Source organism: Palaemon carinicauda, chromosome 22 (assembly GCF_036898095.1).
Source record: "Palaemon carinicauda isolate YSFRI2023 chromosome 22, ASM3689809v2, whole genome shotgun sequence".
Classification (NCBI taxonomy): Eukaryota; Metazoa; Arthropoda; class Malacostraca; order Decapoda; family Palaemonidae; genus Palaemon; species Palaemon carinicauda.
This window is the reverse complement of record NC_090746.1, coordinates 78,650,172-78,664,100: the sequence shown is the minus strand read 5'-3', so window position 1 is coordinate 78,664,100 and position 13,929 is coordinate 78,650,172. Positions and strand designations below refer to the sequence as shown.

General features: G+C 38.8%; 1 protein-coding gene across 1 annotated transcript in view; it reads right to left on the bottom strand.

The window, feature by feature from the left end:
* LOC137616558 (uncharacterized) overlaps positions 1-13,929 on the bottom strand; it is a 142,425-nt gene that overhangs the window by 117,629 nt on the left and 10,867 nt on the right. The window contains exons 4-5 of the mRNA XM_068346420.1: positions 5,659-5,809; positions 333-531 (exon numbers count right to left, since the gene is read on the bottom strand). Of these exons, the coding sequence (XP_068202521.1) occupies positions 333-531; positions 5,659-5,809 (350 nt within the window). The remainder of the gene's footprint in view (positions 1-332; positions 532-5,658; positions 5,810-13,929) is intronic.

Sequence of the window (13,929 nt, the reverse complement as noted above, 5' to 3'; positions counted from 1 at the left end):
AATAGTTAAAAAACAAAGTAGGCACTAATCATCAACCTAAATGGAAAAGCATGATGCTACAAGCCCAAGGGCTCCAGCAGGGAAAATATTCCAGCGAGGAAAGTTAACAAGGAAATAAATAAACTATATATGAGAAGTAATGAATAAAAAATATATGAACTATCTTAAGAACAGTACCAACGTTGCAATAGATCTGTTAGAAACCTAATCAGACATAACAATTAAGCTACATCTTACTCAACGGGGTGCTCACAGATTGTTGAATATTAGTGAGCAATTCTAATATCATGATAATCAAACAAAGTACAATGTCTAAAATCCCACATGATTACCTTCAAGTAATCCAACAGATTCTGGTATCCACCTTTTTTCCAATTTACAACTGGATTTCCTGGACACTCCGTGTAAGTAGCATGTCCTTTGGCTGAAGACTCGAACCAATTCTCTGTTCCATCAATACAGTTCTGGAATTGCCCTTGCCAGTCTGCTAACTCTTCTCCTTGTTGTCCCCATTTGTTGATTTTTCTGAAACTGTAAATAAACAAAACAATATTTTACACGTACGTTCTCTGTGAGATTTACTTAAAGGCATGCTGTAAAACTAATTTTAAAAGTAATTTGAAGTTTTCCTAGTAATATAAATCCGAGTCCTTTGAAATAGGGATATGTCTTTAGCAGCACTTAAATGGCTATTGAATCGTTAACAAGGTAGTTGGTTAATGACAAGTGACATTTTGGGGAAGTCCACCCAGCACCTATTACAAAAAGGCCAATTTTGTTCATAGTCATAAGACTGATGGGGCAGTTCAAGGGGAAAATCTAATTCAAAGGACGCTGGTATGTATAGCAAGGATAATTAAAAATTGCTTCTAAAAATTTTTATTTGTTCCTATGCTTAAACAATCACTTAATCTTTTAAAATTGGGAGACTAATGATGGGAAGAAGTCCTCTAGAACTGAAGGGTCTTTTCTTTCCTGGACATGTATTTCTTCCTGGTCCCATATGGAGTGCAAAAGGTGACTCCAAGAACCTCTTAACAGCTAAATATGTTATGTAGAAGCTGTTAGGACCTCAGCCAGTACTGACTAGATAGGATTCAGAACACCTACAGTATCTACCCAAGATGGAGACGTATCGGCAGCATCAAACCAAACACAAAAAAAGAAATGTTTGGTGAGACACCAACTCATCTCCCCCTTAACAGGAGGATGAAGGACTTGCTTCTCGGCAGACATATTCATCATGAAAGGTGGTTTGTTGTTAAATCACCATCATCATACCTCAGATTAGCATGTAACAGTTGCCGAAGATCATGAATTGGGCTATGAATGATCTGGTTCTATGTCAAGGAAATAGCCATTGGCACCAGAGAGTAAGAGTGATACAGTGTACCTTCCCTCTAGCCAATGGGTGTGGTCAGCCTAGCTCAATGCTTGGAAACCCAGAGCAGGAATCAGTCATTGATCAACTCCGCCTATCCACAACCTGAATCCAAAAAACTTATGGAAAGAAAAGAGATAGGAGAGGTACCATGTACTCTTCTATCTATTAGCCGTGGGCGTTAACATCAAGAGGTTCCATCTTCTGTATCCCCAACAGATAAGAAAGCAGAACTTCCCCGTCCAGGTAAAAAAGGTGGAGATGGGAGCCCAAGCTACTCCAACAACTGGCCAACAGAAAGAGTGCATAGCCCTGCACCTTGGTCAGTCTAGTGACCTAAGTAGTCAAGCCAGCCCACAGGGCCATGCATCTTTGTCCAACTTGCCTACTGAGGTAGTCCAGCTAATCAACCAGGTCTCAACAGAGGGTTACTGCAAAGGACAGTACCCCTTCGGCCTGCTCAACTATTGGGGTACCCTAGCCAGCCACCTGGGGCTGTGCTTAATCAGCCAGCTTGGCTACATAGTCAAGCCAGCCACCCAAACCAGTTATCGACAAGGAACAGTCCACTTTCCCCCAAAAGAGAGGTTGTTGGAATTAGGATGGTAGAGGAAGAGGAGGGGAGGACAGCTTCACAAGAAAGCCTATCTTAGCCCTTAATTGGCAAGGAGTTAGTTATCTGTCCAGGACTGATCAACTGATACCAGTGTAAACAGATGTCCCTGTTGCATAGGTTTCACCTTGATGACCAAATGCTAAGATACAAGTCAGTGAGAAAACTTTATGGCATGTTAACGGTGAACAGCAGCAACTTTTAACCCAAGCTCATTATCACTAAAATACCCTAAAGGTACTGGGCCCCTCAATCTGCTAAACTATGTAAGGGCACGAAGAGTAGCATAAATTACATCCCTATCAGCCAACTGTAATGCCAGAGACAGGAGTTACCCTGCAACTGATAAAACAGCATTGTCTGTAATACCAGGCTTACGACTGCTAACTGACCCCAAAGGTACTGGCTAATGCATGTGCTTCATATCGACAAGAGGAGGAAGACAATGATACTCCTATTGGCCTACCATACAGAGCTGTAGATTGATCTGGTAGGATATCGTTCACCTAACACTAATGAAACAGCATAGGTTGTAACACAAGGCTCACGATCGCCAACCGTACAGCAGAGAGAGGCACCAGGTAAGGAACAATCATCCATATTGCAAAAGAAACAAGAAACATGGGAGCATACACTCCAACCCTCCCTGGCCTAGGGTGCTGATGTTCGGTTCGAATAGAGCCACTCTCCTGCTCCTGGTGCAACAGGGGTAAATGTACCTACACCTCATGCTTGCTCGACTGACCCCGAAGGTGCCACTTACTAGATGAGTACCCTCACTCCCTCCAGGAGGAGGAGAGCGATCACTTCAAGTCCTTAGGAACTTTTATCGAAAGCCTTCCCAAGTAACTATATTCTTCATTGTCATCTTAAGAATGAAATATCAGACAAAGCTACAAGAGTAACACACACTACTACACTGTAAGTATTGTCACAAGGGGAACACTGGGTATACTACCTGACACTACAATACAGTCATCACCATCCAGGAAACATTGTCGGTGCCAGGCGAGCTTGTCAAAAGAAAAATTTCACTATCAGACAAATAGGTAGGGCTGCACTCACTCTGAAATGGGTAATTTCTTCCTGAGGCAGTGAAACTACCATCAAACGAGACGATTTGGTAACATCCCTGACTGGTGAACACCAAACTGGGGTTGAGTCCCGCTCAAGCTCGTTAGTTCCTTTGGTCGCTGCAACTTTACCATTCTTGTGAGCCAAGGATATGGGGTTTGGGGGAGCCTATAGGTCTATCTGCTGAGTCACCAGCAGCCATTGCCTGGCCTTCCTTGGTCCTAGCTTAGATGGAAAGGGGGCTTGGGTGCTACTCATATGTACAAGTGATCAGTCTCCAGGGCAGTGTCCTGCTTGATAGGGAAATATCACTGTCCCTTGCCTCTGCCATTCATAAGCAGCCTTTAAAGCCTTTAAGGGGATCGTCCGCTATGGTGGATAAATTAACAACTTGAAAAAAAAGAAAATCGAGTTACTGTATTGTTCCTACATATGCAGACACATGTCGTACATGCTCTCCAGAGGTTTCAGCCAATTAATTTTACAAATAATGAAGATAAAGCAGTCTTTAAATGATGACGTCATCCTAACTGCGTCGTCTGCATGACTGAGTTTGAAAAGAGCATCTTTGTGAGTTTTTTTTTGCATATATACAGCGATATTTTCAAATATGTTTTGAAATCTCGTATGTCTGGCAGAGATGGAAGGTATTGGGAGAGTGTAGGCAAAGAACTACAATCTACGATAAGGCCAGCCAGCGACTCCAAAGACGTATGAGAGGTATGATGCACGTGTGTTTGTTTACATGCAGTTCGTATGTATATTGTCTTTTTACAACGTCCTCGTGAACTTTATGACGATGCCGAAGTTACCTAAGGTCATAGAAAGAACAACTAGTAAGCAGAGAGCAACAAAAAAAAAAAAAAAACCAAGATGTGAGGGAAACATGAAAAATAGTACGAAGCTGGAGCATTCTAACTAAATCTGTGGCAACAATAAGAGGCACCTGGCAACTCATGACACCCTTACACTAAGCGTATTAGTACACTTAGGGTTTAAATACCTGTACCTCATTTAGGGAGCTTGATGTAGGATTAAACAATAAAAGTACCAAGTAAGTTTATTATAATAATGTTATTTTGATTTTTCTTACAAAAAAAGGCAAAAATTTAAATAGCAAATCTTTGGGAGCTCATAGCTCAAATACATACTCATTCGCATGTCGGTAGCCATTCCTCGGTTATCTATTGTTCAATTCTAGAGAGAAACATATAATTGAAAAGAAAAAGAAAAATCCTATAGGTAGTTCTGTGAGACAGATCTCTTATTTTCTTTTTTTTTTTTCTTTTTACAATCTTTTTTTTTGCATCTAGACAAAAAAAAAACTTAAAAAATTCATAAAAAGAAAAGGAAAATAAAAATTCTGTCACAGAATTATTCGGTTTATAAAGTAGTTTTTATGATATGATTTTCAATGCAATTGGTGTCATATTAGTGGAGAAAACACTACCTATTTTTTTTAAAATCATGATTTTTGCTAATAAATCAAAGTTTTGATCAAATGACTTGAAATTTTTGTATGATGAAGGCATTATATATGTCTTAAACATATATGGAAATTGTGAACTTTGAATAATTAGAAAAAAAAATGCAAGACAGCGGACGGTCACCTTCAACTGCTTAAAATCACTTCTTCACAAAGGTACACAACACATGGGGTTTTGAAGGTTTGTATATTCATAGGAGCAAAATTAATTTCACCACATGCTAAACTTTCAATGTATTTCTATTTACTGTACTAGTAAGAGCACTCACAAAAATAAAAGACCAACACTTACCACAAACAAATGTAACAAAAGATCCAAAAGTTGAGAGAGCATGGCAATATGTCAGTACGTACTGCAGCCAAAGAAAAAGTGAGTGATTATTCTGCGTCCGGCAGATGGATGGGGCTTGTCCTTGCGCCATCTGTAGTTAACCAACTACAGTACCTTGTTAATGATTCAATAAGCATTCCAACGCCACTGAAGACACATCCCCATTTTAAGATTTATATACACGTAGGAACGAGCAGTAAGTGCATCTTAACTACTTCAGCTGAATCCAGAATGGTGCATCAACGTCATTCTCATTATTACCTCTACTAATGGAGACACAAACACAGTATTAAAACTATGGTGACCTAAAACAAAAGGCTACAAAATTCAGTACCAAGATGGCCTAAAGAAAATCAATCAAACCCTTTTGTCTAAATTTCTGAGTTACAATTACTTTAACACATTCTGTTCAGAAGGAGGAAATGTACAGAATAAAATTACAGGGAATAACGTACAGTACAGGAAGCTATCCATCCACTATTTCTACTGTACATTATCCAAGCATCTTCAGCCTCCATATTAGTTCAGTATCACTTGTGTTGTCTAAAGTAGATGGTATTAAAAGCTTTGATCAGCGTTGTTTTGGTCCAAGCTACACTGCTTTCTGACCTTTTCTCTTCATTTGTTCTCTTTCCCTTTCTTAGCTAGATGTCCAGCTTCTTTAACTTAACTCTATGCCAATTTTAATTTCATTGAAGAATACATTAAATCCTTTTGATGCTGACCTTTACTTAATGGGGATCCTTACTTTATTTGTAAACACAAAGACCTACCGTTCTAAAAAGTATTCTCCGTACGACTTGGGAAAAGACGCAATGCTCTCTGAATCTTCTTCGATGTTGTCTCTAGCCAGGCGAAATTGATCCACAGTCTCCTCACTAACAACTTCCCCATTGGGACGTACAAACATGGTTTCCCCAATACCTGAGGTTGATGAATGGTAAACAGCTACATTCTGAACTTGCAATTAGGGTTGATACAAAGACAAAAAACAATTAAAAATTATTTCTTAATATAATTACCTAATGATATACTGTTCAGGTAAAATCTGATATTTTGAAAAACGTGACGAAATTCTGTTATTTTCACATGAAAAATACTTTAAAAGTAACTGAATGTGCCACTGAGTTCAGGCAATGTTTAAGAAAACCCCACATAAAAATATGGGTGTTTACCAAGGATAACCTTTATACTAAGTTGACAATTCTAAACGCTGTACATCACAAAATGAATACCAGACAATAAGCACAGGTAATCATTTGTGTAGGTCCTGATTAATAGACATCATATAACCTGTTAATAATAGTCCTGTCAATCCATTAATCATGACATCTTTTAATGGTTAATTGACAGATGAGAGCCATCCACTTTTAAAAGGAGTGGCTTTGAATTACCATACCGACATGGACTTAGTTTGGCAAAAAAATTCTAAACATATTTCTTCAAAATAAAGAATGTAAAATATATATCTTATGATATTAAAGCAAGATTTCAGTTGCTAATATATTCAACTAATACTACTGTATACCTAATTAACTAGACAAAATACAACCAGTGGCATAGTGAACAGGTGAAAAATTCTGTAGTGACCCCCTGTGGCATGAGAAATTAAGATAATTGAAGGTGCTATTTCTTAATATCATTATTACTAACTAAGCTACAAACTTTGTTGCAAAAGCGGGATGGTATAAGCCCAAGAGCTCTAACAGGGAAAATAGTCTACTGAGGAAAGAAAATAAGCATAAGTAAACTGCTAGCTATACCAATACAGAGGCAAAATAATCAACAGATCATTTGGCCAGTTTGTACCCAGCATTGTACTTACTTTTAATTTCACTAACACTTTCCTCCCCCCTGATTAATTCCTATTAAAATTATAATATACAGTGAGAATAAGCTGATTACTATTTTGTCTCCTACCTAAAAGTGCTCCTTTAATTGCTTGGTACAAAATAAGATCCATCATCACCAGACCATAGTTGTCCTTGCATTGAAATATACTGTATAAAGTTTACTGAAAAATTAAATTGCTCATTTCTGACATGGAAATCAATGTGGTATCTCTTCATTTCATCCCCATTTGCCACTTGTGCTTAATAAAATGCTTAATAATATGAATCTCTACCCAATTCAATTATGATTAGATATTTTTTTCTATTTGACTTATATTTAACTTCTTAATGTTCTTTTACACATTTAAGTACAATATTTATTTAGAATTCTATAACTCCTATTCTTCAATTCCTCTTGTATCTTAATCTTCAAGTCTACCTGCTTTTATGAGCCAGCTTTAACGAGACCTTAAACAACAAAAAGCTTATCTAACTTATTCTAACTAAAAAAAATTCCACCTTCGTATATGTGTTTTTTCCAGTACAGTACCTCCATCTTAGTTTTTCAATTCTACCCAAACCTAACAACTCAAGAGCCACGCATCTTCACATGGCTCTCTTTTCATATGGCTAAGTGTCAAATGTTTTTGGAGATATACTAGCTCAAAACAATTCTTTGCAATTGCTAATTTTAGCCTAATTTATTCTGCAATTATAGCTGCAATAAACTAGTTTAACCAGCTTAATATGTCATTTTTCAAGGAGTTTACTTTAATGTTAAAGCAAGTAAAATACAAACTTGATCATAAGTTAAAGTCAATATTCATTAATGACAATTTTGATGGTTTTAATGTCCTAACCTGTTGCTATTTTGATCTCTTATACTTAAGTACATTCACAAAATTTATAGTTCCCTATTAATTTCATCCTATTCTCCATTATTAAGCTTGTATTTGCACCTTTCAAACTTCCAACTTATACATATTAAATAGATATACAATATTTGAAGCGTAACATGTATAAGAGCCTGAGGGTACGTCAGTCAGATAATTATTAATTGGCCAACAGACAGATGATGTGAAGAATCTTCCATAAAACCTACAGTGCCTTATACAATGCATACTGTTTGGAGTGCCAAGATATCCTAGTAAGAAGCTTGGATAAGAATTTTCAAAGGTAAGAACCTCTGGGTGCAATAAAAACAGAATACAACTGAATGGAATTCTTTTGAAAGCAGTTTACACATTTTGTAGTTATCAAATATAATTTTAAATGAACCAAACAGCTCACTAACACCCTCAAGGTGCCTAAAATTACCTGCTGACTATCAGTCTTATCAAAGACCTACCAGTATATATGGTACAGGTGCTAAACGGCAAATACTTTATCTAATATAGTACAAATACCATTTCAGAAACAAGACTAACATTATGTTAATGTCATTATGTCAGATTAAATGATTGACATAGAACAGGTACCTGTAAAGACCAAGGGGATAGTTAAAAAATGTGGAAGAGTGGGCGAGTTATTGCCCGAAGAAAAATACTCACAATCCCCCTCTCAGATTTTCAAGACAACTAAAGGCAAAAGATGACTCCAATGAGTACAATGGTGTGTGAAGGAGGAGGGTTTTATGAGTACTGTACTTTGTTCTAGAGACAGCTTTTTTCAATAATGGCATCATATTTGCAAAGATTATAACTTGTATTTTGTATATTGTTGACATACAGAGGTCAGTCCCATTCCCTACAAAAGTACTGCGTATTGTACCGAGACACTCATTGGGCTGAAAACTTACTTATAAGCAAAGCCGCACTGTCATAGAACTATACCTGACTCAAAACATTGTAAGCTTTTCCAAGGCTCCTCTTACAATCATTTTCTTTGCCTCATGACAAATTCTGTAGAGAATGATGAGCCACTATACATACCAATGGAGGGCATACTATTTTGCCATCTCAGGAGCCAATAGACTCTCATCCTTCCAATACATAACAAAGCTAGCTACTCTAAACATGTGTTAGTGTGGCATCAAGATATATTTGCCTCTTTGATGAGAGTAAACTTGGGGCCTTTGCTGATGTAATTATTATCTTGCTAAATGTCAGTCTTCGACAAAATCAGACAATCTCCTACAAATCACTGCTACCTTTAGATCTTTAAATAATATCCAATCCCATAAAAATACAAATAGGAGAACGAGTGTAATGCAAGCAGATTCTTCTGTTCCAGGTGGAGAGAGACAGCTAGACACGAAAAGACAATACATCAAAGGTAACAAAAAGAGAAAATGTCTACAAATATGTCTGTATGCCTGTAAAAAAAGTATAAAAATAAATATATACACTGATTAAACAGGAAATCACCAATGTGGTATTAATAAAAATAAAGGCAAAGAAGTAGATAGGGTTAATGTAACACAGTTCTACTCTTGACTCAGGACAAATTATCAAAAGAAATAAAACTGACGGTATACAAAATTTATATACTGTATAAACAGGACATCAATCAAACTAAATTTTCTAAATTGTGATGAGTACCGATGTATAAGAATGCAAATAACTGTGCCCAGAGAAAGTGCATTTTGCAATAAGTAGTGATCAATAAATTTTAGATACAACTTTTAACTAGGCATAATGACATGAGTAGAAGTGAAAAGTTTCAAGTTGTCTGAAAATGTGCTCATCAATTCCCTACAACATATGTGAAAACATTCTACTAAGGAAGAAACATGTTACAATCTAAAACATCATAGGATGTACCATAAAGTTTGGTAAGTATATCTTCCTTCAATTCACTGGTCAGGGCAATTATTTTATCACTAAAAAGTTTCTTCTGGAATGGTCCCTTGCCCTTACCAGTAGAACCTGTGAAAAGCAAAAAAGGTCCAGTACTTTTAAATATATGTACAGCTATTCACAAATATCATCCAATTTCAAATGACACAAATTTGACATAATTCTGCAAAACTAACACTTTTGTCTGATGAGTTAAATGACGTTGGGAATTTCTTTGCTGAAAGCTGTGACGATAATGTGCAAGTAATAGTTTAAAGAAGACTTTATTAAATCTTTGTAGGGTAAATATTTTCTAAAAATATTTGGTATGAGTTTCATTTCTCATCAATACAGTTATTCAAATTAACTAAAGTGTAAAATGCTTAATTTCATGAGAGGGTTGCAGCTTCTCTCGCTCGCTAGCACTTTCATCCTACAACTGCAGGGTAATGAAAGGTTTACAGTAAATAATTCATGGGGTTTTATCAATTCTCAAAGAAAATTCAATGACTACTGTGTACTGTACTCATTTATATGAAGAAAGTTTCAAAACTACATAGGGACAACTATATGAGCCTTCTTGAAGTAGATAATTAAATAAAATATGCTTTATATTAGCATATAGCATAGACTAGTCAACAATGTCAAGTATATGATGAAGATATAGGGTACTTAGGTCATGGATGACTCCTCTTTGAAGTAAAAAACAAATGACTTTTAATAACACAGAAGGCATATGATTGTTATGCCTGTCTGAATACATTAGAATTCTAAAACAAACTGTAATAATTTCACATGAATTTCTTGAACAGTTTATAATTCCTCTCAGTTTACACATTTTTGCGATCTAAGTAAATAAATGTTTCGGAAAAATTTTTGAATGGTGAGACCTGCAAATACTGAACACAGGAATGGAGAGTTTTCAGTACAATATAGTGCACGAGCTGATTCTTCTACTATTAACACGCTTTTTTCCCACTTGTATGGGGTAAGCACGGTTGCCTTCTTTTTTGAAGGACTTTGCTTTGGTTTTGGGGTAGACCATAGTCCCAATCTGATACTGATGCTTAAACAGTACTGATAAGAACACCAACATATTTTGCTGAAAACAATATACACGTATACATACTAGCATTAGGAGCTTATATTAAGTAAATAGGAATGACTAATAAAAGTTGAGGTCATATCTAAAATTCAGACATACAAGTTGATGTCCTTTTGGCTAAGTTACAACCTCAAAGAATATGTAGCCAATGAACACCAATAACCATTATTCAGTCCCAAATTTTACTAATTTGTCAAAAACAATAGAGATATCAACCGGATAAATCCAATGCCTTTAGCATCAGGACAGAACCCAGAACATAATCAGGGGCCAACGTCAAAGGGAGGAGAATCCCTGGAAAGGATCACAGCTGAGTCGGATTGAGTAACAGGCACACCTCCCTTTGTGGATTGGGGTGGGGGCAGCCACGTGCATCGGCCCGCTTGAGGGAATAACTTATGCGCGGCACATCGCAACATTATTGCACAAAAGAATTGGTGATCGGCTAGTTGTAGCGTTGTTAACATGTTCATGAACATGTGTGCCCACGAAAAAAACATGTAGCTAGCAAAGCGATCAAACTTACGTCGGTCTTGAATGTTCACCTGGCCCCATTGTAGGCAGGAAAAGCATCTCCGTAAGTAAATACCATTTGCTTACTATCATTCGTAAAAGTAAACAGAAGCTGACACTATCCCCATGGAACCAGAGGTTTATGAAAAATAATTTTTCAAGGGTGTCTCATTAGTGTGTGTTCCAAAAACCTCAACATTCCATTAAGGAAAAACATGTCCGGGAATGTAACCTCAAAAAGGATTACATTTTACGAAATTTGGCATCTAGTAAGACTTCTTGTACCCCAGATGCGCAATGATGGCATGCAGCCGCTGCAAGCGATCAGCCCTAAACGTATTAATGGCAATAACAAGAGGTTTTGTCTTGACAAGTATGAATAAGCAACCAAAAGAGTTCGTTTCAGCCTTTTATGGGATTTTGGCGAAAGCCTGTACAATACGTAGTTGTGTAAACTTCCTCAAGAAAGGGAGTTTCCCATGAAGAACCATAGTCTTGCATTTAAGGGTTTGTTGGCCCAAAATGCAAAGACCACAACACTAGGCAGGACTGTTCAGGCTTACCAGCGAACGCCGGCAAGCACTGGCGAGCGTTAGAGAACACTGGCGAGCGTTAGCGAACACTGCCGGTGCTAGCAAATGCTGTTAAGTAACCACCAACACTGGTGAGAGTTAGCAAACGTTGCCGGGTGTTAGCGACTCTTTACTGTACAGGTAATGTAAGTGTGTTCTATCATGAACTTAGAGCAACAGTAAGCTGAAGCTCTGCAAGATGGCGAGTAGGGTCTCACAAACTCGCAATGGGTACTAAGACAAGCAACCTGGGTTGTTCACGGACATTTGTCATGCAGTAAACCTCGCCCACACACCTCGCTAAAGCTCAGTGGATGGGTCCGCAACACTGTATATGACTTCTCTGCAAAACCAAGGTCTTTGCATAGTACTCATGCTCATCCTACCCACCACAAGGGGTTAGCAAGTAGCCTTAAGTCACACCCAAGGAAGAGACCTAAAAAGGCTGTGCTGGGCTTAAAGAACAGCAGTTTCTCCCTCATAAGAAGTTGAAACCATGAAGTGCAGGTCCCGAAGAGCTTGGCCTCACAAAGCTCCATAAGCTTTGTTGTGTCCCAATAGGCACGATGTAGGTAATAGCCCAGCAGAGTTATAGCCTACGAGTACAGTAGTTTCTCCCTCGTAAGAGATAGAAACCATGAGGCACAGGCCCGGAAGAGCCTGGACACACAAGCAGTTGGTAGGCATCAGCATCTGCGGCATAGGTCCCGAAGGGAAAATGCTGATGAGACTCACTTTGTACCCGGAGGGTTCAGTGGCGATGAGCAAGAACTGCAAGCAGTAACCTAACTCCTTTGTCGCCAAGCTCCAAAGAGCTAGAGTTGGGCATGGAATCCCCACAGGGAAACCAATCAGGTGAAGGTGGTTTCTCCCTCGGGCGGAAAAGTTGATCAACTCGTGTTGCCCCTGTCGGCAATTCTTCCCGGAAGCAGGAAAATTGTTTGACAGTGGCTGGGCTGGTGGATGGTATCTCTCCCTCGGAAGAGAAAGTTGCCCAACACCTGGTGGAGGTTAACTCTCCCTCGGAAGCTAAGTTGTCCAACACCTGGAGGCGGACCTTTGGGCAGCGTTCGCTGCTTCCTGTCAATGAGCTGAGCTCAAGTTGAAGGTTGGCATCGAAAGCTGCCTGTGAGACATAGCCAAAGCCAGTTTCTGGGTTACCTTTGTACTCCAGCATTATGAAGAACAAGGGAGAAAACCCAACTGGTAACTTCAAGGAGCACCGGTTAAAATTGCTTTCATTTAAGCAGCTTCTGGGTCACCCTTATACTCCAGCATCAAGAGGAATGAGGGAAAAAACCGTGACTGGTAACTCCGAGGAGTACCAGTTGCTACTACTGTACTCTCGTTCATATGCCGGAGCTGTAGGAACGAAGGTAGCAATGCAAAGATAGCTGCAGTTAAGGGCATGAGAAAACTGTTGGTGCATTACCTCCAGATTCTCGGAAAGGATAACCGAAATTAATCCTTAGGGAGGCAGAAATGCACTCCCGCTGTGCCCTTCACTGTATTACTCTAAAAAAACCCTTCCTTAGTGAGGAGACCCAAAAGCCCCAAAGAAGGATTTGCTGCAAGAGGCAACGAGACACTCTCCCACAGTGGCAGACGCCATTGCTTCACTAAGGAAAGCGACTGTGTCTGCACCCAAAGGTTGTCCGGGAGTCACGAAAACTCAATCGATGTATACATCTAGAGTGGCCATCACTCTTTGTCGACTGTCCTCCTGAGGAGAACTAGCCACAGGGGAAGGATCCAGCTGACGGAAAAGGAAGTCGGGGTTTCTTCGCCTTCGAGGAAGATCCCGAAGGAGAAGAATCCCTTAGACTTCCTCTTCTACCACCTACCAAATCTCACTCACTGGGAGGATGGTCACTCTCGACACTCGCTACAAGGAGAGCCCTGTGAGCAAGAGAGACTATGCATGCAGGACGAAAGGAAAGGGGAACAGTCTAAGAAGCCGAAAGAAGATGCCGCAATGGCGATCTTCAAGGCAGGGCAAGCCTGCAAGACAATAACTCTGAAACCTAAAAACCCCGGAACAAGAAAAATTAAAACCAGTTGTTAACAAGGGAGAAAGAAAGAAGCTAAAGTGGTGGATTACCACAGGTGTGTATGAGTGAGATAGCCAGTACTAACCCCTATTCCCCATGCTGACTGCCAGGAGGTAGTTATACATCACTAAAAGTTTTGTGGCTAGTCTCCAGCTTCGTTGAAAGTATATTCCCTATAAAGAGTACAAATGGTT